The sequence below is a fragment of the Sitophilus oryzae genome, unplaced genomic scaffold (assembly GCF_002938485.1).
Source record: "Sitophilus oryzae breed Bouriz unplaced genomic scaffold, Soryzae_2.0 scaffold_857_pilon_pilon, whole genome shotgun sequence".
In the NCBI taxonomy this organism is placed as follows: Eukaryota; Metazoa; Arthropoda; class Insecta; order Coleoptera; family Curculionidae; genus Sitophilus; species Sitophilus oryzae.
Genome location: NW_022147480.1, coordinates 1540976 through 1567289, shown reverse-complemented (window position 1 = coordinate 1567289; position 26314 = coordinate 1540976). Strand labels below are relative to the sequence as shown.

Below are 26314 nucleotides of genomic sequence, written 5' to 3'. Positions count from 1 at the left end.
GCGACTTTCTCTAAGTCTAGGATGTCAGTCCAGTTAAAGTACAGTCATGACTTATGGCTGCAGAATTTCGATATTTAAGCAAAAATTCATAAGGAATCTCTAGGTAGGACACAAATCTATAGACCAATGCAGGCTTGGAGGATCACAATAAAGTAAAATTGCATATATTTCTTTAAAAAAATTATTATTTCTAAACTATCCAGTTAAAAGAACTACCGGATTAACATTTCGACAAGACTGTTGAGTAAATGTCAGTGAAAACCCTCTGTTTGCCACATCCTCACTTTGAAGCTCATCAGCATCAGTAATCACAGTCAGAACAAATGGTTTTGAGTATGCTGAAACAGAAAAAAAAAACATTATTTTAGCAAAACTTCGAAAAACAGAAACAAGTGTTTCTTACTGTAAACTGTTGCAAACTCATTTCCACAAAATCTATCCGAATTGACAGCTGTGTCATTAGAATAATACGGATTGGGTATAACAACAAAATCAGTAGTGCATAATGATCCAACGATGGGATCATTAGGAAGTCCTGAAACTACTTCTACTAGTGCTGTGTTGTTAGTTACAGTGAAAGAGGTACTATCACTGCTTTGGGCCCATTGAATGGAACAGTATCTAAAAATAAAATATATGTTTTTAATAAGTGATAGCCAAACAATGTTAATGAGGTAGTACCCTGGTTGCATCTGAATGCAGACACCGTAGTTTGTGTTTGCTAGTTGCCTAGTACCGGCTACTGTTGTTGAATTGGCGTATGTAATGACAGCTCCGTTGATTTGAGTACCGTAATTGAAACTTCTGACTGTAGCACTTAAGTCGGTGTAGTACTGAAGGCATCCTGGTGGAGCTAAAATAAAAATAAATACAGTTTACTAAGAAAAAATACGTTAATTATTGAAATCTATAGTATACAGGGTGGTCTGAACAGTATTCCGGAAACTTCGGCAGTATATTCTGCAGATAACAATAAGTAAAAGATTTCGTATAAATATATGTCCTAAAATGCTTAGTTTCGGAGATACAGGGTGTAGAAATTTCATTTTTATTTCGATTTTTTCTAAACAATTTCTGAAGTAACGTCAATATTTGGATGAAAATAGGTATCTGGAAGTTTTTTGATGTTTTTGATTCTGATGTCAATATGACTTCTACTTGTAGAGGGGGCCACCTACGTATATTTTAACAGGTTTTTAAGCTACTGTTTAAATAAATATATATTTACGACGTTTTTTTTACGTAAAAAAGGTCTCTTGCTAAAAATCGCTACGAGTAATGGTTCTCGAGAGATTTGGAATCGAAATTATCTATACCTGTCATCATTGACATAAATTAAACACGTTGACTAAATAGTTATTAGACTGAAATCATAAATTTGAAATGTTTTTATACCAAAAGTTCAACAGAAACTGTTTTATCATCATTTTTTCGAAAAAAAAAATTATGATTAATTAAAAAAAAAGTTCCCAAATTTATCATTTCAGTCAAATAAATAACTATCTACTCAATAACCTGTTTATTTTTTTATCAATAATAACATGTATTGACTTTTTCCATTTTAAATATCTTATATAGAACTGTTGGTCGTAGCCATTTTTATCAAGAAACATTTTTTACGTAAAAAATCACGGAAATGTATATTTTTCCACTCGGTAGTTTTATTTATACAGGTACGGACAAAAAATTATTACTTTTCAAAACAGTTAAAACACATCTAGGTGGCGCCCCTTACAAATAGGAGTCATATTGACATCAAAATCAAATTTCTCATGTCAAAAAATTCCCAGACACCAAGTTTCATCCAAATATTGACGTTAATTCAGAAATTATTTGGAAAAAATCGAAATAAAAATGAAACTTCTACACCCTGTAGCCCCGAAACTAAGCATTTTAGGCATACATTTATACAAACTTTTTTACTTATTTTTAACTGCAGAATATACTGCTGAAGTTTCCGGAATACAGTTCGGACCATCCTGTATAAATGCTAGGGTATTTTTTTACACAGCAAACCAGTTTTAGTCAAAAAACTTTTTGATTGAAACGGGTGTCATGTTGATTTTCTCAACGCAAATTAAACGGACTAACACATCCTGATCAGTCACGAGTTGGAACCTTTGGTCTTTCAACAGCAAAATAAAACAAGTTTGAGTTAATCTCTAAATAAAAATTATTACCTAAAGTGGGACAGTCACAGGCAATCTGAGTTACTTTCAAATTAAAACTTCGTTCCAAATCCACAGATGATGACGTGGATATAGTGATAGTGATGCTGTTATTCCCTACGAACGTCAAATATATATGTTGTCCCGAATTTTCTCCACAAATAACAGGGATATTGCCGCCTGATCCTGTTATAACCATTGAATCATAGATGCAGTTACCATTACCATCTGGCTGGGACAGTACGAAATTCAAAAAATCAACTCTAGCCTAAAATTGGTTGATGATTTTTCATGATAATAAAAAGAATTAGTAAAGGTAGTATCAGACATAGCTACTTTTGTTGCGCAGCACATTAAAAAACTGCGCAACTTGATCTGTTGCAAGTGTGAATACCTAGGTAACCTGCAACGTTGCGATCGCAGCTTGGTTGAGTAGGCTACTTTTTTGTTGTGCGCAGTTTAAATAGCCGTGTAGGAACAGTTGTTGAGGAAGGTTGCAAGTGCAGCAAAAGATTACTAATCAGTTGAAACTTTTACTGCAGACATCGGTGCAGTATTCTGTTGGTATGCCCGAAATGTATACACTTTTTTTCAGTTCAGTTTCAACTCCAGAATCTATATGTAGGTATTTAGTAAAGAATTAACCGACAAATTGAGATGTCGTCGAAGTCAAAACAAGCGATTTGGAACAGAGAACAAGTAAAATGTTTAATAGAAGCAGTAGAAGCAAGGGAGTGTTTATGGAACGTAAAAAGTCCATTCTATCACAACCAAACGAAAACCTGTTCGCGCTTTCTTATCCATTCCCTGACCCACACTCTTATTTTCTTTGTCGCCGCTTTTGTTTCGCCGCCAAAGTCACATATAAATATGCCGCTGATAACAATGTCTCGTCATTCCTTAAAAAAAAACGCAACCGTCTCCCAAAAGGTACACACACGATACCTTGAGCTGTGGGCGGTGTACTGTTGAATGTTGCCCCTCCAAGGCTGCGGCTACCAAAATAGGTTGCAAAAGTAGCGCTTTGGTGTGAACATATGAAAAGCATGTAGTGTCGACCTGCAACTTTTTTAGGCAGCTGCTGCATAAAAAATGCGCGTTTTGGACACTTTCTGCTGGTGTATGCAACTTTTGTATGCAACACTCAATGCAACTTTTGCAGCGGCTGAAAAAAAATTGCCCAACAAAAGTAGCTGTGTCTGATACTACCTTAATACACTATAGTAGTATAATACAGCTATTATATAACGGACATCCAAAGAATTAGAATTTTTGTCAATTAATGTCATAATTTTATATATTTTTTCAAACGTCATAAAAGTATTAATTTTCACGACGTGATTGACAATATAAAAAAGTCATTTTAACGCCTAGGCATAAAAGTAAAGCACTTTTACGCCGAAGCACAAAAGTACGAAAATATATTATAAACTGACATAATTTAATAAGCGGTACCATAATTTCTCGATATACAGGGTTGTTCACCACATACGACACGGAGCTAAACGATGAGATTTTTACAAATTGTAAGTTTGGGGTTCGTTGAAGGACTATTAGAGCTACAATTTAAAAATATTTTTACAAGATACAGAGTGTCCCAAATAAATAAAAAATATCGAAGATGTATTTTTTTAAATGGAACACCCTGTATATTATTACATTTTTAGTTTCTACGATTAAAATAAAGGTAAATTTGATTAAGGTTTATTATACTAAAACCTTACCGTTTTTGAAATATTTTCAATTTTGTGAAATTGCAGTAAAAATTTTAAAGCTTCATTTCTCCAAGGGTATCAATGTTTTTAATACTAAATATTTAATGAAGTTTATTTATTAATCAGTTATTGTGTTGCAATAATAAAAATAATACTACCTTATACAGAGTGTCTAAAAATTTATATTAAATAATTATTAGCTTCAAACGGCAATAACTTCTTTAATTTAAATGGAATGCCCTGTATATTTTAGGAGAATCAGATGCACAATTAAATTCTCTATCAAATTGTATTATACCATTTTTTACCTATTCCTTCAAGTTTTCGTAGAAAATGCATTTTCTTATAATTTAGACCTCATTTATCAATATATCTATGGAATATTGACATTTTAGATTGTTTTTAAAGCAACAAATGTACAAAATGTACAGATTAGTAATATTATCGTTTTTAGCAAAACGATAATATCAATAGCCCATTTGTATGCAAAAAGAAAACTATTTAAATCTTTATAAAAGAGTATACCATTAATTAAATATAACACCATTATTTCCGCCCATATACTAATTAATGACATACTTAATTGTGTTCGTTAATAAATTATTATAAATAAATGTGGATTTTTGAGTCAGAAATCAATATAATAATAAGTTATCAAATTAAAGTCTTTGTTGTTATAAATAAGCATTTATTAAAAAATGAAATATAATTTTTAAGGTGTTACTTTATATCACACTGTCTAATGCCCATACAAAATTCAGTTTTTTAGTATTTGGACCAATTATTATTAATCAACGCAAACAGTCAGTTAATGTAGTTTGAATACTGGAATCATATTAATTGGTCCTCTTTAACAAATATTTAAACAGTTCTTTTTAATTTTTTAATGAAATAAACGAATTATATCGACAATATTAGTATCTGTACTCTTTAAAAATTTGGTACATCTTTAAAAATAATCTAAAATGTCAATAGTCCATGGGTATATTGATAAATAAGTTCTAAATTACAAGAAAATGCATTTTCTACGGAAACTTAAAGAGATAGGTAAAAAAATGGTATAATATAATTTGATAGACAATTAAATTGTGCATCTGATTCTCGTAAAATATACAGGGTGTTCCATTTAAATTAAACAAGTTATTGCCGTTTGAAGCTAATAATTATTTAAAATAAATTTTTAGACACTCTGTATAAGGTAGTATAATTTTTATTATTTCAAAACAATAACTGATCAGTAAATAAACTTCAGTAAATATTTAGTATTAAAAACTTTGATACCCTTGGAGAAATGAAGCCTTAAAATTTTTACTCCAATTTCACAAAATTGAAAATATTTCAAAAACGGTAAGGTTAAAGTATAATAAATCTTAATCAAATTTACCTTTATTTTAATCGTAGAAACTAAAAATGTAATAATATACAGGGTGTTCCATTTAAAAAAATACAACTTTGATATTTTTTACTTATTTGGGACACTCTGTATCTTGTAGAATTATTTTTAAATTGTACCTCTAATAGTCCTTCATCGAACCCAAAACTTACAATTTGTAAAAATCTCATCGTTTAGCTACAATACTCCGTGTCGTATGTGATGAACAACCCTGTATAATTACATAAAAGGTATTACTTTTAAATCTTTTTATATTATTTGGAACGTTTGAAACTGTTTAAAAAATTATTTGTGGCGTTTGAAAAAAAATAGCATGTTCTATTCGGAGTAAAAATGACATTTTTTGGCTCGCCTGTATGTCAAAATTGTCAAACGTACAGCCTCGCCACAAAAAGTGTCATTTTTACTTCTATTTTTCAGAGGATGTATGTTAAAATAGATTGGATTATAGTAATTTTGACTATTACTTGACAAGAAGTTCCCGGACAGGGCTCTATAGTAAATGTACAGGATGTCTCGTCATTGAAAGTATTTGGATAATCATCGCTGACAAAATATGTGTTGTTATACGCTGAACTTTGGCCACATGTCCGATAAACTAAAACAATATCAAAACGTAAAACTGTTTTGTGAGGTTTTGAGGGAAATATTACGTAGACAACATCGTCCAATGCCGTTTGAGGTGCAAGAGCCTGATTGGATACCTCCAATATAGCCACATTCTCTTCTTGTGACACATACACCTTCGTATCCTTCTAGGGAACTGCAATTGCTGTTTTCGAATCGTACCAGTCCAATAACGGGCCAATCTAAAACATAAAAATATATATTATTAAGAGTTTGTCTAACAATTTTAAGAGAAAAATACTCAAACCAAAATAGTTTAATTTAACCTTAATGATATAGCTATTTATGTAAAAAGTTGCGAAATAAATGTGTTTTAAAGCGTCGAATATAATAATTTGAGATTTTCATGCTATTATTATTATTTATTTTTAAACATTTTTTAAAATGTTTTGGTAATCGGTTTCTAAGGCACTGTTTATGGATTGTTTAATGACAAAGTTCTGTCAGGTTCAAACGTCGCCGTATTTCTTACAAAGTTTTGTGAAAAAATGAGTGATAATAACGAGTCTTTGGATATTCAACAAGCTGATGAAACTGCGCTATCAACGTTAGAGTGCCCGAGAAGTCGAAAAACTTATACGAGACCACCCACAACAACTTTGGGTCAAAGAAAAACATGTTGAGAATTGCACAGAAAAGGTATTCTAGTCAGGGCCGGCAGAAGGGAAATATTGACACCGGGCGAATACCCTACTTGGCGCCCCACGCCCCCAATAGTTAACATGTTAACATAACAACTAAGTATATTTATGCTACTCTAGCAATAAAATTTCACTTAAAGGTACTTCAAAATTCTTCTCTTCGTTCAATCTAGTCCGCGGTTGTTATTTTTTCTATACCGGGTGCATCTTGAAAGTGACTCACCCCTATAACTCTTTTAATTTTTTAGATAAAAACGAAATTTGGTATGTTAGTATATGACATAAATTAGGATTGATTGACGTATTCAATTGTTTTTGGTCACTTTCTGTTTCAACGAAAAACTATTGATTTTTGAATGGCACCGACGGTAGGTATATTTCTGGTTTATTCGATAGAAAATGAAACTCTGAGTAGATTGACATATCATATATCAACTTTTGACATTTTTGCTCAAAAAAATCGTATTTTAAATTTCAATCTAGAGTGCCATGGCTGTATCAAAAACACTAATTTTTAAACAAGGAGCCTTGGAAAAATAGATTTGATCGTCTAATGTTTTTCGTGTCTTGTGCTGATTGGTTAAAAAATGACCAAATCGTATTTTTAATCATATGCCAATTTTTTCAAATGGAACAAGTGGCTCATTAGCATATTTGGAAAAAGAGTTTTTTACGAATAATTTTGTACCAAACACTTGATATTTCGAGTCAAATTGTCGTTATGACCCGTATGTTTAGTGATGTTAATATTTCAGAAATTTTTGATTGTTACAGGAAATATCCGAAACTTTAAGAAATTCATGAAATTTTAGTAAATTTTACAATTTTACATATTTTTTGTTGATTTGGTAACATTTGGTAACATTTGTACTTTGTACATGAACCATGAACTATGACTATGAACTTAAAAAAAAAGAAAAAAGCACGAAATATAAATTTAAAAAACGTAAAACACAAATAACTGAATTATTCTATTCCGGAATACTTTCGGGCGCCGAGCTGGTCCCATCTTCATAGGGTATTTAGTACTGTCTTCGTCAGTTTCTATTTCCAAATCAGATATATTTGATGTATCATCTGGTTCTGATTCTGAAGGATGGACCTCTACCTCCACGAGTTCTAGTGTTATAGTGGTTCTGGAGGAGTTTTATGTTGTTGAAGATCATGCTCCATATCCACTTTTTGTTTTTGTAGTAATAATTTATTGTTATGAGCTACGAACATTATTTTGCCGGCTCTTTGCGCAGTTAAGCGATTCCTTTTTTTAGTATGGATAAAACTGTAAGTACTGAAACTTCTCTCAGTGGCTGCAGATGACGTTGGTAAAGACAGCAGAGCAACAGCTAAATATTTCAACTGAGTATTTTTACACATTGCTTGCCACCAACTTAGACAGTCTACATTTTTAACTGACATCCAAACGTAGTCGAGAGCCAAACTGTCAAAAGATGACATATGATATGTCATTCTATTCAGATTGTCATTTTCTATCGCATAAAGTAGAAATATACCGAGTTGACATTTAAAAATCAAAAGTTTTATTAATTTCCGGTGAAAGAGGAAGTGATCAAAAACAATTTAATACGTCAATTAATCCTAATTTATGTCGTATACTAACATACCAAATCTCGTTTTTTCATCTGAAAAAATAAGCAAGTTATAAGAGTGAGCCAGTTTTGAGACGCACCCGGTATATAAATGATAAGTATAAGTGATCTTTGAAAACATTACTATTTAGTTGCAAGCAACTGCATTATTTTTCTATAAGAATTTAAGAAAAACTTCTTTTCTTTTTCACAATCAATTATTTCGTGCAGAATCAGTATAGGTATGATCAGATACCATGTATTACTACATATTCAATCCAGAACAATCAAAATCACCCAAAGATTTATATTTTTCCCACTACTGTTAATAAATTAATGAGGCCAACTTACAAGCTTTTTTTTGATAATGATATTGGGATCCTATTTAGCTTCTTGCGAATTGAATATTTGTTTCATGTAATTTTAGGGCAGATCAGCCATTAACAAATAAAGGGTGTGGGTAGTAGACAAAGTGCAATTTTGAGCGGTCAGTCTAAAACTGTCAATTTTGCTGGCTCTTGACCCAAAACAGTTTATTGTTTAGAGAAAATTTATAAAAACAAGAATTATAGAAAGAAGGGTTATTTACAAAATGTTGATAGCTTTTCAGTTATAAGTAAAATACCACGAACATTTTTTTTTAATATTTTAGTTGCTGCGACCCGGGCGACCGCCTGATTCTAGTCTATTTCCTGAAGTTATCTACTACTTTAAAGCCGTCAACTCTGTGGAGTAAATATTCGATGCTCTCTCCGCACCATGATTTATCTGAACAGAAAGGTAGATATTAGCAAATTCACAAACCTTATTGCATTTTTAAAAAGAAAAGCTTCCGGATATCAGGCAAAGCAATCAAAAGTATTTACAAAACTAGTATTTTACAATATTTTCGTTGTTTTAGAAACAACGTTTCATTTTTTACTTTTAGGCACTAGTGCCTAAACAAGTGTCACTTTTAAATACTAGTGCCTAAAAGAATGTCATTTCGAATCTCAAATAACTATCAAAAACTGTCAATTTCGAAACTCTTTCACAAAAAATTGATTTTTAATATAGTGGATAGTGTAAAAAATAGCTACTTTTTGCACGATCGTAGAAAAAAAGTATTTTAAAGTTTCATACAGTACTAACTAAAATTATAACTTACATTGTTTTCCTTCTCTTTCATCTTTACCATCAAATTCACTGTAATCTTCCAAACTATTTTCAATCCTACATTCACATTGTTCAATAATTAATAAAACCAAAACTATTGTTAAACCAAACTCAACCTGTTTAAGGCTCTTCATGTCGAGCTGAAAACTGGTTAACAGGAATTATTAATCCTATGTAGAGCATACCGTTAAGGAAATATTTGTTTAAAAAATTGGAGCTTTCAGAAAAGTGTGAATTGGTAGAATATACAATAAGAAGAATTGAGATTGGTGAAAGAAATGTTTTAGTTGGTACAAAAAAGTAACAGTATATTCTATATATATATATATATATATAAGTCCGGTTCTACAGCGTGATCCGCTTTCCGGTTTCTTGCCGCCATTGCCTTCTGTCCATCCAGTCATTGGCTTGTAAATTGCGCAATGACATTGCCTTTGCATTGCCCCTTTAACCATGTCTCTCGGGGTCTTCCTCGTTTTCTTTTTACAGTTAGGATCCATTTCATTATATTCTTTGGTAGCCTTTCTTCTCCCTTTGTTTTTTTTTTGGATTTCTTCTATGATGGTTATCTCTTTCTTCGATATTTTCTTTATTTCTTCATTTCGCACTTTTTCCAATTTTGAATTTCTTGCCGATCTTCTGAGGAAGTCCATTTCAGTTGCTAAAAACTTTCCTTCCATGGACCGGCTCATCTGCCATACTTCAGCGCCATAAGTAAGTTATTGTTGTGGTATTTATATTTTTTTGTCAAAGAATAGAATTTAGTGCCCCTGTAATGTTTCTGGCTTTGTCGATTCTATTATTGATGGTATTGTCGCTTTTTCCATTATTATGTATGTTAGTACCTAGGTATGTGAATTCTGTACATGATTTTATTTTGTTTCCGTTTTCCATTTCTAGGTCTTGTCCTTTGTGCCCACGCATTGATATTCTGTCTTTTTAAAATTTATTTGTAAATCCCATCTATCATATTCCTCATTTAATTTTCTAAACATGTACCCAATGTCATCTACATCTCGGGCCAGTATTACTTGATCGTCGGCGTAGTGAATGGTATATATTGTTTTATTTTCGAGTGGTATGCCCATTCCACTACATTTTCGTCTCCATTGTTCCATTGCTGCATCTAAGTAAATATTGAATAAAATTGGAGATAGTATAGATATACAGGGTTGTTTACCACATACGACACGGAGTATTGTAGCTAAACGATTAGATTTTTACAAATTGTAAGTTTTGTGTTCGTTGAAGGACTATTAGAGCTACAATTTAAAAATATTTTTACAAGATACATAATAAAAAATATCAAAGTTATATTTTTTTAAATAGAACACCCTGTATATTATTACATTTTCAGTTTCTACGATTAAAATAAAGGTAAATTTGATTTAGGTTTACCGCACTTTAATCTTACCGTTTTTGAAATATTTTCAATTTTGTGAAATTCCAGTCAAAACTTTAAGGCTTCATTTCTCCAAGGGTATCAAAGTTTTTAATACTAAATATTTACTGAAGTTTATTTATTGATCAGTTATTGTGTTGCAATAATAAAAATTATACTACCTTATACAGAGTGTCTAAAATTACATTTTAAATAATTACTAGATTTAAACGGCAATAACTTGTTTAATTTAAATGGAACACCCTGTATATTTTATGAGAATCAGATGCACAATTTAATTGTCTATCAAACTGTATTATACCATTTTTTACGTATCTCTTCAAGTTTCCGTAGAAAATGCATTTTCTTGTAATTAAAAACTCATTTATCAATATACCCATGGAATACTGACATTTTAGATTATTTTTAAAAATGTGGCAACTTTTTAAAGAGAACAGATACCAATATTGTCGATCTACTTTGTTTATTTCATTAAAAAAATATAAAAAGCTGTTTAAATATTTGTTAAAGAATGATTAATATGATTCCAGTATTCGAACTACATTAATTGACTGTTGCGTTGATTTATAATAATTGCTGAAATAGTAAAAAAACTGAATTTTGTATGTGTATTAGGCAATGTGGTAAAAAGTAACACCTTAAAAATGATATTTCATTTTTTGACAAAAGCTTATATTTATAACAACAGAGACATTCATTTTCATAACTTATTATTATATTGATTTCTGATTCAAATGCACATCTATTGAGAATAATTTATTAACGAACATAATTAAGTATGTAATTAATTAGTATTTGGGCGGAAATAATGGTGGTGTATTTAATTATAGTGGTATACTCTTTTATAAAGATTTAAATAGTTCTCTTCTTGCATACAAATGGCCTAGTAATATTATCATTTTGCTAAAAACGATAATATTACTAGCCTGTACATTTTGTACATTTGTCGCTTTAAAAACAATCTAAAATGTCAATATTCCATAGGTATATTGATAAATGAGGTCTAAATTATAAGAAAATGAATTTTCTACGAAAACTTGAAGGGATAGGTAAAAAATGGTATAATACAATTTGATAGACAATTAAATTGTGCATCTGATTCTCCTAAAATATACAGGGTATTCCATTTAAATTAAACAAGATATAGCCGTTTAAAGCTAGAAATTATTTAAAATAAATTTTTAGACACTCTGTATGAGGTAGTATTATTTTTATTATTGCAACACAATAACTGATCAATAAATAGACTTCAGTAAATATTTGGTAATAAAAACTTTGACACCCTTGGAGAAATGAAGCCTTAATTTTTTTACTGCAATTTCACAAAATTGAAAATATTTCAAAAACGGTAAGGTTTAAGTGTAATAATCCTTAATCAAATTTACCTTTATTTTAATCGTAGAAACTAAAAATGTAATAATATACAGGCTGTTCCATTTAAAAAAATGCAACTTTGATATTTTTTATTTATTTGGGACACTCTGTATCTTGTAAAAATATTTTTAAATTGTAGCTCTAATAGTCCTTCAACGAACCCAAAACTTACAATTTGTAAAAATCTAATCATTTAGCTACAATACTCCGTGTCGTATGTGGTCAACAACCCTGTAGACAGTATATTCAAAAAGTTTAAAAATGAAGATTTTAGCGCTATTCTGCAATCTAATGGAAAGTTTATAAAGCTTGTAACCAAGGTTTCAGCAGAATCCTGCTGGTAATGTTGTTATTACTTTTGTTCAGCAGGTGGCGGTGAATGTACCAAATATTTTGATATTGCCGTTGTAATATTAAAGTCTTTACCTAGTATGATATCATTGTTTTAACTATTTTATTATTAGTCAATATGGGAAGTATTTGTCTGTCTTGGTCTAGCCACTTGTATACGGTTTTTTATTTCATCGTCTTAGCAGACTTAGTTTACTATAAAGTCTGTCCAACGAGAAGATCCTTGACAGTGATAGATGTGTCTGTCATTTTAATTTCAAAGTAGTTTATTTTATTTTACAAAGAAATAAGTTGGTACAACTGGAACGCATAGCAGGAAATTAATATATGTATTTAAAATTTGACTGACAAGTAACTTCAAAATATTGTGAAAAAAACTGTATACAACTGAAAAAATGTAATCGAGTTATTTTATTTAATACAAAACGGTATGTGTTAATACAAAACAAATAAAAACAAGACACCACATACCAAAAAATATAAAAAAGAACTATTTCTTATTTTCAAGCTTTATGAAACTTCCCGCATTTATGATTATATTTATTAATATAACTTATGTACAAATACAAATATGTAATATTCCGCAGGAATAAATAAAACAACATAAATAAAACAAACTATTTTATTAATAATAACATTTACCAAATTTTATACCTCACAGGTTGATTAATTAACTTTAATCTTAATTTTTTTAAACCAGCACCTTTTGACTAAAATCCATTATTTACCTATCGTGTGATGTCGATATTTTACAGCTGCTCCAGTTTTTAGTATGTGTTTAGTATGGCCGTTCTACCATATTCGAGATGCACTTATCTACAACGAGATGGTATACGAACTTTATTGATAGTAACTTTATTGGTGTATCTGTATAAGACTTTCTACCTGGGTAGCGAGTATTAACCATAAACTCTGCTCTGGGTTCTACAGTTAATTTTCACAAAAGACACAAAACACACGTAATAACACGAATCAAAATGCATCATCTTCCAAAACGCAGGGTATTTGACAAAAGTTGTCACAAAATTATAACCTATAATTTGGCAAGACTTTGACAAACGTCAAAAATCTAAAGGCGAGTTCATACGCATCGGCGTCCGTTTGTCGTTCATCGTTCCGTCAAACCAATAAAATTGAAATACGATCTGTCATTTTTGAAATAAACCAATAAAACTGGTTAAAAACAACAAGTGACGACGCATGACGAATTTATATTTAAACCCATCCATAGTTAACTTAAAAATTATTAGAAACTTTCTTTGAATAAGAAGACTAAGGAAGGAGCATAATGCTATCCATGTATTCATGCATGGTGGGCGGAAAAGGCACCATAAAAGCTCTCTAGGGTGGGGATCCTTGACAGTTCTGTTTGACGATTCGTTTGACACATTTGAATTTGATTTGAAATTTTGTGGATTTGTCAGTCTTTATGGAGCTTATTTTATGTTATTTATTATTTATTCTACTACTGATAGTTGTATAAAGGTAGTAAATCTAGATGGAAATTGTGGCAGAACTTAAATTAACAGTGACACTATCGCGATTTATCGAAAAAGACTCTAAAATAGTTGGTTGTGTAGCGTGCAGTAGATTTCGCCAAAAATTGAGTGAAATAATGGAACAACTTTTCGCTAGTAAGTGACTATATAATATACATACGTGTAATAAACCGATCATTTATGAAATTCACTTAAATTAACTAAATTATATATTTTTCTTGCATTTTAGCTTTTATTTATTACTTGTCAAAGATTAGATGTCAAAGAATTTAGATACGTTAATTTGACTTACCTGCTTCAGTAGCGTATCGGATGTTTGTGTTAATAAATACTTATTATAACTTATCTATTTTTATTAGAATTATATATTTTTATAACAATTTTAATAACTACCAACATTTATTCACAACGTAAAATAAAACAACAAATTATTGAGTCTACCCCACGTCTACCCTACATCATAGTTTTACATTTTTTAAATAAAATTAGAACGACACTGATAAACCGGAATTTAAGTCGGCCATATTTGGGGCCCATCGCGGTGTACCTAAGATTTTTGATATGCTCCTTCCTTAGTCTTCTTATTCAAAGGAAACTTTTTTTAGTAAAATAAATAAATTGGTATGGGACGTCATCTGCTTTTCTTCTGTCATCGTCTGTCGAAATCTTACCTGAGAAAAAAAGTATAGCAGACCTTGCAGTCGAACATTGTTCTTTTTAGAACCTCTTTTAGTGCGAAGTGGTACAATATAGCTTAATAGCCGTAAAAAAAGCTCATTGCAATTTTATTAGAACATTTTGAACGGGAAAACGATAGTAATAGCCCTTTATGTCCCTTAAGTGTTATTATGAAGGTGGTTTTTGTTGATGTAAATAATAACTGTTTATAAATTTATAATTAATTTATTTTTGTTTCCTAAAATCATTTTTATTAAAAGAAAATATGTAAAAGTAGGCAACGCTGTACCGGTTAAGCTTAATCACGTCACTAAAAATTTATTTGGAATGAACTGTATATATGGTTAAAATGCAATAGCAATAAAAGACAAAAACTAATAATATTTCAGGCATATATTTACAAGGAAAAACAATTTATGTACAATAACAGTCAACAAAATAGATCACTACGTGCTATCTTAAAACACCAAAGGAGCTGCATAAGGAGCAGCATAAGGAGCTGCGTAATGCGCCGCGTATGGAGCTGTGAAGTAAGGACTGGCTACATAAGGTGCTGGAGCAGCTACCAAGGGAGCTGCAGCTCGGACAACTGGAGCTACAGGCGCGGCTGCTACAACAGGAGCTGGAGCGATCAAGGGAGCGGCCAGAGCGTTGTAGTTCCTGGCGATGACTTGGGAGCTTTGAGCGGTTACTACAGCAGGAGCTACAGCGGGAGCTGCTAGCAAGGGAGCCGCTGCGAGAACGCTGGGTTTGGGAGCAGCTAAGGTGCATGTGATGGTGGCGAGGACAAAGATAGCGACCTAGAATATAATTAAAAACAAAATAAATTTTATGACTTATTTAATAATAATCTATACTAATATATAAAATCCTTAAGTGACTGACATACTGATTAATCACGATCCTGCTCAAACCACTCAACATAAGAAGCTCAATTTTGGCATACAGGTTGATTCTAGGGTGTTGAGTGTGAGTATAGGTTTGATAAGAAGGGATTTTTCGAAATTCCAGTTCCAAGAGGGTGAAACCACCCCTCAAATATTACAATATTTTTTATTTAAAAAACGGTCAAGTTTCCGAAAAAACGCTTAAACACGTATATTTTATTTTGTTTTTCTACATATTTTAAGATTTTTTAAAAATGTATACAGGGTGTTTCGAAAAATCTGGTCATTGATTAATCACGATCCTGCTTAAAGCGCTTGACGTAAAAAGCTGATTTTTTGAAAACACTTTAGGGTGTAGAGGTTCGATAAGAAGGATTTTTCGAAACTCGAATTCTAAGGGGTGAAACTATCCCTCAAATATTAAAATATTTTTATTTAAAAACCTGTGAGTTTTTCGGAAAAACTCTTAAACACGTATATTTTATTTTGTTGTTTTACATATTTTAAGATTTTTTATAAATTTATACAGGGTGTTTCATAAAATATGACCATTGAGTAATCACGATTCTGCTTAAACTGCTTGACGTTTAAAGCTGATTTTTGGCAAACGGATTGACTGTGGGGTGTAGAGGTTCGATAAGGAGGGATTTTTCGAAATCAAATTCCAAGAGGGTAAAAACGGTATTTAAAAAAAAAATATTACAATATTTGTTATTTAAAAAACGGTTAGTCTTTCGGGAAAACGCTTGGACAAGCATAATTTATTGTTTTTTTTACATATTTTGAAATTTTTTAAAAAATCATACAGGGTGTTCCAAAAGGTTGGGTAATTTCTTAACCACGATTCTGCTTAAACTGCTTGACATAAAAAGCTTATTTTTGGCAAACGGATTTTTCGAAAGTCAAATTCCAACGAGATAAAACTACCCCTCAAATATTACCAAGTTTTATAATAATTTCGCCATATTGTTTTTTCTCATGCTGACATAAATGTGAGAAAATTTTATCCAGTTTTTAAGTTAATGGAAATTCTTGGTTTGCTTTATCATCACCATTACAAATGATTAATTCGACGCGAACGAAGTCGCTTGTACACGCTAGTTAATTTATAAATTTTTTATAATTGAATACAATTTTTAACCGCAATTGTCTCAAAAAATGAGATAAGGTAATTAATCAATACAAAATGACTATTTACCACTTGCAATTTGCAATACTACCATATCATAAAAATTCATATCTTTTTAGTATCTCCTTACATCTGGTTCTATTGAAATGCAGCAATAATTTAATATAATATCACTAAATAATATAAAAAATGTCTATACGTAATAATGTCCCAAGCAGCATTTGGACGTCGGGACAACGTTGTGTCACGCGACCAAACGTCGGGGCGCAACGTCGGCACAACCTCGTGCCAACCCTAGTCTGCACTAGTTTGGAGAATAATTTTTGGGTCGAAACGACGTTGGATACCGACGTTGGCTAGAAGCCTAATTTAGTACAAACTGCAACGTTGTTTAAAATCCTAATTTACAGAAATACAAAACTAATATGGCGTCTAAGTCGCGTTTTATCCTAACTTGGGATAATTATAGTAAAAATATTATTTTTATGATTTAGTTAGAGACATATGTCAGATGACAGTGAAGGAAAACAAAACAAAAGTATTTGAGTGTGGAGGATGTTTGAAGATCATAATTATTGAAACACCTTAACCGACTCTGTAACTCGTTAGCCAAGGCAAAAAAGTTAAACGTAAACAACTTTATTGATAAGTGTATTGTTTCTACTTTGAAAAATACAAATGGGCCTTAAAATTAAAGAAGTTTTAAAAATTTTCTTGAATTTTTTTTTTAGTAAAATGAGAATAATTTATTCGCAGTCGAAAAAATTGTTTCCGCGTGTTTTTTAGGGTCAAATATTTCAAGTTAATGTATTCAAAAAGCAGGAATTGCTATTTTAGGAACGAAACATTTTCTTATTTAACAACATGGCGGCTTTCGCTTTGTTGTTTTGGAGATTAAGATGGAGTAGTTCGAGTAGTCGCATACTGGACTAATAAAGTCGCAGTTCGGCCTTAACAGGTAGTATACTAGTCGCAAAATTGCCTAATTTAGTCATCCTAGAGTCTAGCTTGTGCCGCCCTCTATAATCTAAATAAACGAGGGAGTGGATAAACTATCGGTAATATATGTCGATGTATATTTAAATTTAGTTTAATATGTACCTTTCTTATGTCCCATTTTAATTAAGTTTTTTTTTATTAAAACAAAAACAGCTCTGAACTGTCTGACTGAACAGAACAATGAAGTGAAAATTTAAGATTTAATGTTATGGTTCAATACAGTTGCAAAAAGGTAGTGACTCGACGTCCTACCAACGTAAGAATAAGGAAATCTAAACAACGTTGGAATTAGTAAACCAGACGACGTTTGCATAACGTTGGAATAGGTCCTGAAACTGACGTCGGAAAACTCTATATTGTGCAACGTTGTAACTACGTTGTCCGAATCACCTAAAGATCACTTAAGCAAAAAAGGTTACAAGACAACGTTTATTCGACGTCGCAGAAGCTTCTACTTTGCTGTAGTACTAGTCCAACGTCGGCACAACGTTATAAAAACGTTTAAATTTATTTTAATACCAAAGGTAGGGAACTAACTATTTTTTGTAACTAATCCAACGTTGTGTTTAGTAAACATGTGGTCGCAAGTCGTGAAAATGCTACTTGGGGTTTAAACCGGAAGTCTCAGAAAGATAAAAATATTTAAAAAATATACACTTTTTGAAGTATCTTTACCCTAAATCATTTAGACTTGTATCAAAATTATTATATCTAAAGAATCTCAGGCTTATTAAATAGCAAATATTTTAGTGTACTGTAGTTTGTTTATAATTAAATTTTGAATATAATAAAACAAATCAATCAAATAGATAATGCAACAAATTGTACTTACGAACTTGAACATTTTGTTAAGGGTTGGTTTGGTTGATTGTATCAAGACACAAGAGAACAGGAATTGATAATGCCAAATTGTAAAGACAATTTCGTTTTATATGATCGAAATGTCGAGTACAGACCCCACCTTGTCGGGTATTTTGGGTCAGTTTTGAAACACTTTCGGCAGGGACACGAGTGAATACAGACGATTTTTAATTGATATTCATTAGACGATTGAAGATTCTTGCGATAGAAATGGTATGTGACCTGATGGTGTAATGATTTGGAGCATTTTTTTGTATATCGATCAAACTTAAATTAACACTTTGATTTTAAAATAATGAATACTTGTTAATTAGTTAAATACAAATATATACAGGGCAGAAGTATAGTACAATATACAATAGTAGAAGATAGTATATTATTGAACAAGCAATTTATGCTAGCTGAATAATGGCTATAAATTGCGAGTTGAATACTATACCTTGTCCACGGGCATTATAATAATTATGAGGCGTGTTTGAATTTGTATTTTTAATTTTAATCTTACTATTAATTATTGTATTCATGTTTTAGGGGAAAATTATTAAAATTAAAAATAAAAAAAATATATTTTTAAAATTTATTTGGCAATTTCAATACTATCTTCTACTATTATACAGGGTTGTTCACCACATACGACACGGAGTATTGTAGCTAAACGATGAGATTTTTACAAATTGTAAGTTTTGGGTTCGATGAAGGATTATTAGAGGTACAATTTAAAAATAATTTTACAAGATACAGAGTGTCCCAAATAAGTAAAAAATATCAAAGTTGTATTTTTTTAAATGGAACACCCTGTATATTATTTCATTTTTAGTTTCTACGATTAAAATAAAGGTAAATTTGATTAAGGTTTATTATACTTAAACCTTACCGTTTTTGAAATATTTTCAATTTTGTGAAATTGCAGTCAAAATTTTAAGGCTTTATTTCTCCAAGGGTATCAAAGTTTTTAATACTATATATATTTACTGAAGTTCATTTATTGGTCAGTTATTGTGTTGCAATAATAAAAATTATACTACCTTATACAGAGTGCCTAAAAATTTATTTTAAATAATTATTAGCTTCAAACGGCAATAACTTGTTTAATTTAAACGGAACACCTTGTATATTTTACGAGAATCAGATGCACAATTTAATTGTCTATCAAATTATATTATACCATTTTTTACCTATCTCTTTAAGTTTCCGTAGAAAATGCATTTTCTTGTAATTTAGAACTTATTTATCAATATACCCATGGAATATGACATTTTAGATTATTTTTAAAGATGTACCAAATTTTTAAAGAGTACAGATACTAATATTGTCGATGTAATTTGTTTATTTTATTAAAAAATTAAAAAAACTGTTTAAATATTTGTTAAAGAGGACCAATTAATATGATTCCAGTATTCAAACTACATTAACTGACTGTTTGCGTTGATTAATAGTAATTGCTCCAAATACTAAAAAACTGAATTTTGTATGGGTATCAGACAACGTGATAAAAAGAAACACCTTAAAAATGATATTTCATTTTTTAATAAATACTTATTTATAACAACAGAGACTTTAATTTTGATAACTTATTATTATATTGATTTCTGACTCAAATCCACATTTATTTAGAATAATTTATTAACGAACACAATTAAGTATGTAATTAATTAGTATATGGGCGGAAATAATGGTGTTATATTTAATTAATCTATAAAATAAAAGATTTAAATAGTTTTCTTTTTGCATACAAATGGGCTAGTAATATTATCGTTTTGCTAAAAACGATAATATTACTAGCCTGTACATTTTGTACATTTGTTGCTTTAAAAACAATCTAAAATGTCAATATTCCATGGGTATATTGATAAATAGGGTCTAAATTATAAGAAAATGCATTTTCTACGAAAACTTGAAGGGTTAGGTAAAAAATGGTATAATACAATTTGATAGACAATTAAATTGTGCATCTCATTCTCCTAAAATATACCGGACGTTCCATTTAAATTAAAGAAGTTATTGGCGTTTAAAGCTAGAAATTATTTAAAATAAATTTTTAGACACTCTGTATAGGGTAGTATTATTTTTATTATTGCAACACAATAACTGATCAATAAATAAACTTCAGTAAATATTTAGTATTAAAAACTTTAATACCCTTGGAGAAATGAAGCCTTAAATTTTTTACTGCAATTTCCCAAAATTGAAAATATTTCAAAAACGGTAAGGTTTAAGTATAATAAACCTGAATCAAATTTACCTTTATTTTAATCGTAGAAACTAAAAATGTAATAATATACAGGGTGTTAATAAATGTATATGTTCCCTTTAAAAAATATCAAGTGTATAGTATCAATCCAAGACTTGTTAATTTGGCCGCCTCTGCTATCCCTGGTGCTGGTAATAGTAGTAAAAACATCACCGGTGAAGCTGTGGGAAACCCCCTAGCGACACTGGGAACAGTAACAATGAAAGTTCCAAGGGGCCAAACCCAAAGAAAACTACAGGAGAGGTGGCTGGCACTTGCGTGAGACTATCCTCCGCAAGTGGCATACAAGCTACCACCTCCTCCAAGGGTCGGGAGCCTACCTCCTACCTCTAAACCCAACAGGCGACACAAGCTACCGTTTCGTCTACCCGGCCTGGGTCGTAGTTCCTCGACTGTGAGGGACACGGGTCTCCGTAGGAAGTCCTGGGACTGTATGATGAGTTATAACTCAAGAAAGGGGGACACAATAGATCTCTAAGGTCGCAGAGATTAACCCCCCTCCCACTTATTCTAAATTCTATCCCTGGTGCTGTACAGGGCTCATTACCACTCTCATAATTCATTTTTTGATTTTAAATGAGTTCTTGATATGCCACTTAATAATCACTACCTACTTGACATTGGACAATTTTAAACGTCAAAATTAATAAAATGAAAAGACACCACGGACAATTTTTCAGTTGATTTAACTTCTTATAATAGAATAATTGTTAAAGTGTGGAACCCAAAGACTGCGCTGGCGTCTGGCAGAGCTATTTAACCAGTGCTGCCTGCAAAGTAAACTACCCAGAGAATGGCGAGTGGCTCACATAGTGTCCATCTTTAAAAAGGGAAATCGTAACGACCCCACTTGTTATAGAGGCCTAAGCATTAACAGTTCGGTCAGCAGACTTTTTGGAAAGGTGCTACAGGGTAGGCTCAGGGACAGTATTGGTGACAAAATCTCGGAAGACCAAAGCGGATTCGCACCGGGGAAATCTTGCATAGATAACCTTTTTGTCCTGCAGCAGGTGATGGAAAAAAAGATAGCAGTAGATCAAGAAGTCCATCTAGCATTTATTGATTTTGAGCAAGCGTACGACTCTATTCCCCGCAGCAAGATATGGGAAGTCTTGAATATCTTAGAAGTAGATAGACCTTTGCTTAAGATAATAAAAGAGCTATATAAAGAAAATGAATCGTACGTTAAGTTATGACACAGGCTATCTAATCCAATTAACACCACAAAAGGGTTGCGACAAGGATGCAGCTTATCTCCTCTGATCTTCAACGCTTACGTCGAAGTAGCCCTAAGGGAATGGAAGACAAAATGTCAAGGTATGGGAATACCTATTGGGGACAACACACTATTTACCCTGAGCTTTGCAGACGATCAGGTCGTGATTGCGCAGGACTCATACGATCTAGAGTTCATGACTAAGAGGCTTTATCAAAAATACAACAAATGGGGACTTCAGGTTAGTCTAAAGAAGACCGAATACTTAGCTGTCAATTCCAACGCTTGTTTTGAAGTCTTCATTAATGATAACGTCCAGATTAACAAGTAGACAAATTTAAATACCTGGGTGCTACTATCAACAACGACGGTTTGGGCAAAGAAGAAATACAAACCCGAATTCAGAAGAGCAAACAAGTTATTGGATGTCTTAACAGCCTCTGGTGGGACCGAAACTTATCTGCAACAACTAAAAAGAGACTTGGAAGAACATTGGTGGAGTCAGTTCTTTGCTATGGTTCAGAGCTGTGGACTCTGAGTGCAGACGCGAAGCGCAAAATCCAAATTGTTGAAATGGACTATCTTAGAAGAAGTGCAGGTATATCTAGGATGGAAAAAAAGACAAACATCGACGTCAGGCGTATTATGAATGCATCGGAGGAGACAGTACTGGATCGAATGGAAAAATCCAGCTTAAAATGGTTTGGACATGTTCTGCGTATGCCGGAGAATAGGTGGCCAAAAAGAGTTTTTCAATGGGCTCCCCAGGGCAGAAGAAAGAGGGGTAGACCTAGAAAATCCTGGAACGGAACGGTTACGGAAGCAATGGAAGCTCGTAACCTAGAAGCTGATGACGCTCTAAATCGAGATCTGTGGCGTAGGGTAACGGGAAGGCAGCAATAGGCTGTAGTTGGAAATGAGTATTAAATACTTAAACCAAATCCCGTTTATATATATAATAGGAGAGAAGTAGTAAAGAAGTAGTAGTTTAAAAAATGTGATTGACCTTAAGAAGAGTTTCTTTTTTAAAATAATTGTCATATAATATTTCATGACTGTTTCATTACATATTCTGTGTTTACCTATCTTTTTTTTGTCGTTTAGATTATAGGGCAAATAATGATGAAACATATAGAACAAAGAAATCTTTTATTTACAATAATATATACAAAATTTTGTGTCAAGTCTTTTACTCACTCATTGGTTTTTATCTATGTTGGTCTTCCAATCAAAAATACGGCCCTTGTATTTGCTGTTGAGTATTAAATCCAGCTGGTCCTTGAGACCCAGAGGCATCATTCTCTTGTCTTTGTTGTTGCTGCTGCTGCTGTTGTTGTTGAGATCGAACCAATTGTTGTTGCTGTTGCTGTTGAAATACACCTAATTGTTCTTGTTGAAATTGAGGTTGAAAACTACCAAAAAATCCTTGAGGAATATTTGACCTCACAGGCACAGAAGATAATCTCTCGTTTTGACCATTTTGTTGAGGATATAATTCTGCTGACTTAAATAACTGATTTTGTTGCTGAATTCTGCCAAATACTTGCTGATTGAGTTGAGCAGCATTAGATTTTGGTTGATTTGACTGTTGCAGACGAGCCGAATTTTGTAGTGAAGATCCTCTAGGTCCTTGAGGCACAGCTCTCAATCTTGCTGACTCAATTTCAATTGAATCTTCAGGATTTGAAGCTGGAATAGATGGGTTAACTGGCTGCGCTGGAACCACAGGTCTGGCAACGGTAGCTGGTAAAACTTGACTAGCTAAAATTGGAGCTGCCCGTGATAAAAAGGGACTTGTAGCATATGTAACTTGTGGTGCAGATATTAAAGGAGCTGCAGCTGATACAATAGGACTTGGTGCTGCTACAAGACGAGAAGTAGGAGCTACATAAGGAGCTGAGACTAATCTGGCTGCTGGTGCTACAACTGGAGTTACTTGAGATACAAACGGAGCTGCCTGAGCTACGTATCTCGTAACAGGTGCAACTGGGACAGTAGGAGCTACAAGTGGCGCTGCAAGGGCGTTGTGTGTTTGAGCAAAGTACTGCGAACTGCGAGCGGATACTACAGCAATTGGGGCTACTTGGGCTGTAGGCAGTAACTCAACAGCATCTCCGTGAATTTGAGTTACACCCAGTAGAAGAATTGCGATCTAAAATTGAGAGATATTATTTGCAAGATAAAATATTGTAGAGGATAATTTCTATATATACAGGGTGATCCAAATTGTATTCGGAAAAATTAGGCAGCATATTCTGCAGATAAAAATAATTACCGGGTGTAGAAGTTTTATTTTTATTTCGATTTTTTCCAAATAATTTCAGAACTAAGGTCAGATATTGGGATAAAAATGGGTGTCTGGGTGTGTTATACAGGTACGGATGGAAAGTTATTAATCTTCAAAACAGTTAAAAACATGTAGGTAGCGCTTCTTTATAAGTAGGAGTCATATTGACATCGAAATGAGATTTCTCTCTCAAAAAACACCTAGACACCAATTTTCATCCAAAAATCTATGTTAGTTCGGAAAATACTTGAAAGAAATTGAAATAAAAATTAAACTTCTACACCCTGTATCTCCGAAACGACGCATTTTAGAATGTCAATTTATACGAACTTTTCTTTATATGAATTTATACGATTTCGTGTTTTTATCTGAAAAAATAAAAAAGTTATAGGGGGTAAGCACTGATTGAAAACACCGATATATGTAGATCTAACCCTAAAATTGCACTAAATAAATAAATAAACAAATTTATTTACTTACAAGGTTGAACATTTTGTACAATCTTATTTTTTCTCTTACTTTAAACTAAACAAGTAATTGTTGTGATTGTGATAAGACATTGAGACCAATATATATTTATATAAATGAAGAACCCCACCTGGTTCAACCCGAAAAAAGACCTTTTACAGAAATAAGTTCTAGGACAGAATCTTTAGTAACATAAGAATAATTATTGAAGATTTACCTATTGGTATGCAGACAATCAAAGACATAGAATCATAGAATTGAGAAATCGGCGTAATAAACAATGAGCTTCTTGGGTAATGCACAATTATTTTGGGTTATTTAGAATACGTTTTGCATAGATTTGTACTTTTTTCAACACGTTCGGACTATTTACTATAACATTTCAGTAAATCTAACGTTATTTTAGGTTCTTTCAATGATTTTATCATTTTTATTTTTAAATTTTTGGAGATTTTCGTATAATAATCCTGAAAATCCGACAATTTAAGATTGTTTTGATATGCAAAATTTATATTTATATATTAAAATATGTCTTTGGATAAATAATTTAGCATTAAATATATGCTGATTTGTTTTTGTTTAAATTGTAGGCCTTGGAATGTAACAATTTGAGTCATCAGGATAAAATTAGTGGAAATCAGTCTAAAATGTTACAAAATATGCCATATTATGTACACAATACAGGGTGATCCACTTTATATCAGCAGAAATTTAACAGTTTTGAAATTGTCTTAAAGATTTTCAAAAAATATTTTTTGACAGCATTTAAACCACTAGAAAAAACCTCCAAAATATAAAAATTATAGAGTAAATTTTACCACCGCAGACATTTTGATGAATTTTTTTGCAAGAAATGAATCTCCACAAAGGTATACCGGGTGCGTCTCAAAAGTGGCTCGCTCATATAACTTTTTCATTTTTTTCAAATAAAAAAACGATATTTGGTATGTTAGTATATGACATAAATTAGGACTGATTGACGTATTCAATTGTTTTTGGTCACTTCCTGTTTCACCGGAAATGATTACAACTTTTGATTTTTAAATGGTACCCTCGTTATATTTCTGTCTTATTCGCTAGAAAATCACACTCTGAATAGAAGGACTAAATATCATATGTCAACTTTTGACAAACAAATTAATTTAAAAACAAATCGTATTTTAAATCTCTATGTAGAGTGCCATGGCTGTGTTAAAAACACTAATTTTTAATCAAGGAGCTTTGGAAAAATAGTTTTGATCGTCTAATGTTTTTCGTGGGTTGTCCTGGCCGGTTAATTTGTTATTATTAATTTTGATGAACGTTATATTTTTTGTTCTTGTTAAAGTATCACATTTTCCGATAAACAAGAACAGCAAAAAATATGACGCTAACTAAAATTCTACCAATTACAATCTATTAAAAAACGAAAACGAAATTATATTTCCATAGAAACGCATTTTGATTTTTAGGACTTTTTCTTTTTCTTTTTCCTCTTGTAAAGACGATCCGGGGACATACTGTATAATACAAATTTTATGGAAAACTTTTAATTAATTGTTTCACATCATTTGATGAACTTTTGATATATGACTGATATATGTATTTTGTATCGAAATATTTCGGATTTGATAGACTTACAGAGTGT

General features: G+C 31.7%; 2 protein-coding genes across 2 annotated transcripts; both read right to left on the bottom strand.

Moving 5' to 3' along the window:
• Positions 1 to 174: 174 nt before the first annotated feature.
• LOC115889828 lies at positions 175 to 9977 on the bottom strand. Its single transcript, XM_030909904.1, has 8 exons — positions 9738 to 9977; positions 9278 to 9425; positions 5930 to 6085; positions 5744 to 5874; positions 2181 to 2436; positions 682 to 853; positions 404 to 621; positions 175 to 338 (listed from the first exon to the last, which is right to left on the bottom strand). Exons 1-8 carry the CDS (start codon positions 9975 to 9977, stop codon positions 196 to 198), a joined length of 1464 nt encoding a protein of 487 aa, XP_030765764.1. The 3' UTR covers positions 175 to 195.
• Positions 9978 to 14964: 4987 nt separating this feature from the next.
• Positions 14965 to 24767, bottom strand: LOC115889827 (probable serine/threonine-protein kinase yakA). The gene is made up of 4 exons (XM_030909903.1): positions 24700 to 24767; positions 23167 to 24084; positions 18437 to 18505; positions 14965 to 15389 (listed from the first exon to the last, which is right to left on the bottom strand). The coding sequence occupies exons 1-4, from the start codon at positions 24709 to 24711 to the stop codon at positions 15048 to 15050; spliced, it is 1341 nt and encodes a 446-aa protein (XP_030765763.1). The 5' UTR covers positions 24712 to 24767; the 3' UTR covers positions 14965 to 15047.
• Between the last annotated feature and the right edge of the window lie 1547 nt (positions 24768 to 26314).

Coding starts and splice junctions, on each gene's coding strand:
- LOC115889828 (XM_030909904.1), bottom strand. CDS start 9,977: ATGAGCCGGTCCATGGAAGGAAAGTTTTTAGCAACTGAAATGGACTTC. Junction 2,437..5,743: donor GTCCGGGAACTTCTTGTCAA/GTAATAGTCAAA, acceptor AACCAATTTTAG/GCTAGAGTTGATTTTTTGAA. Junction 339..403: donor TGAGTTTGCAACAGTTTACA/GTAAGAAACACT, acceptor TTTCTGTTTCAG/CATACTCAAAACCATTTGTT.
- LOC115889827 (XM_030909903.1), bottom strand. Junction 18,506..23,166: donor AGCAAATACAAGGGCCGTAT/TTTTGATTGGAA, acceptor ACAATTTGGCAT/TATCAATTCCTGTTCTCTTG. Junction 15,390..18,436: donor TTAACAAAATGTTCAAGTTC/GTAAGTACAATT, acceptor ATTATATTCTAG/GTCGCTATCTTTGTCCTCGC.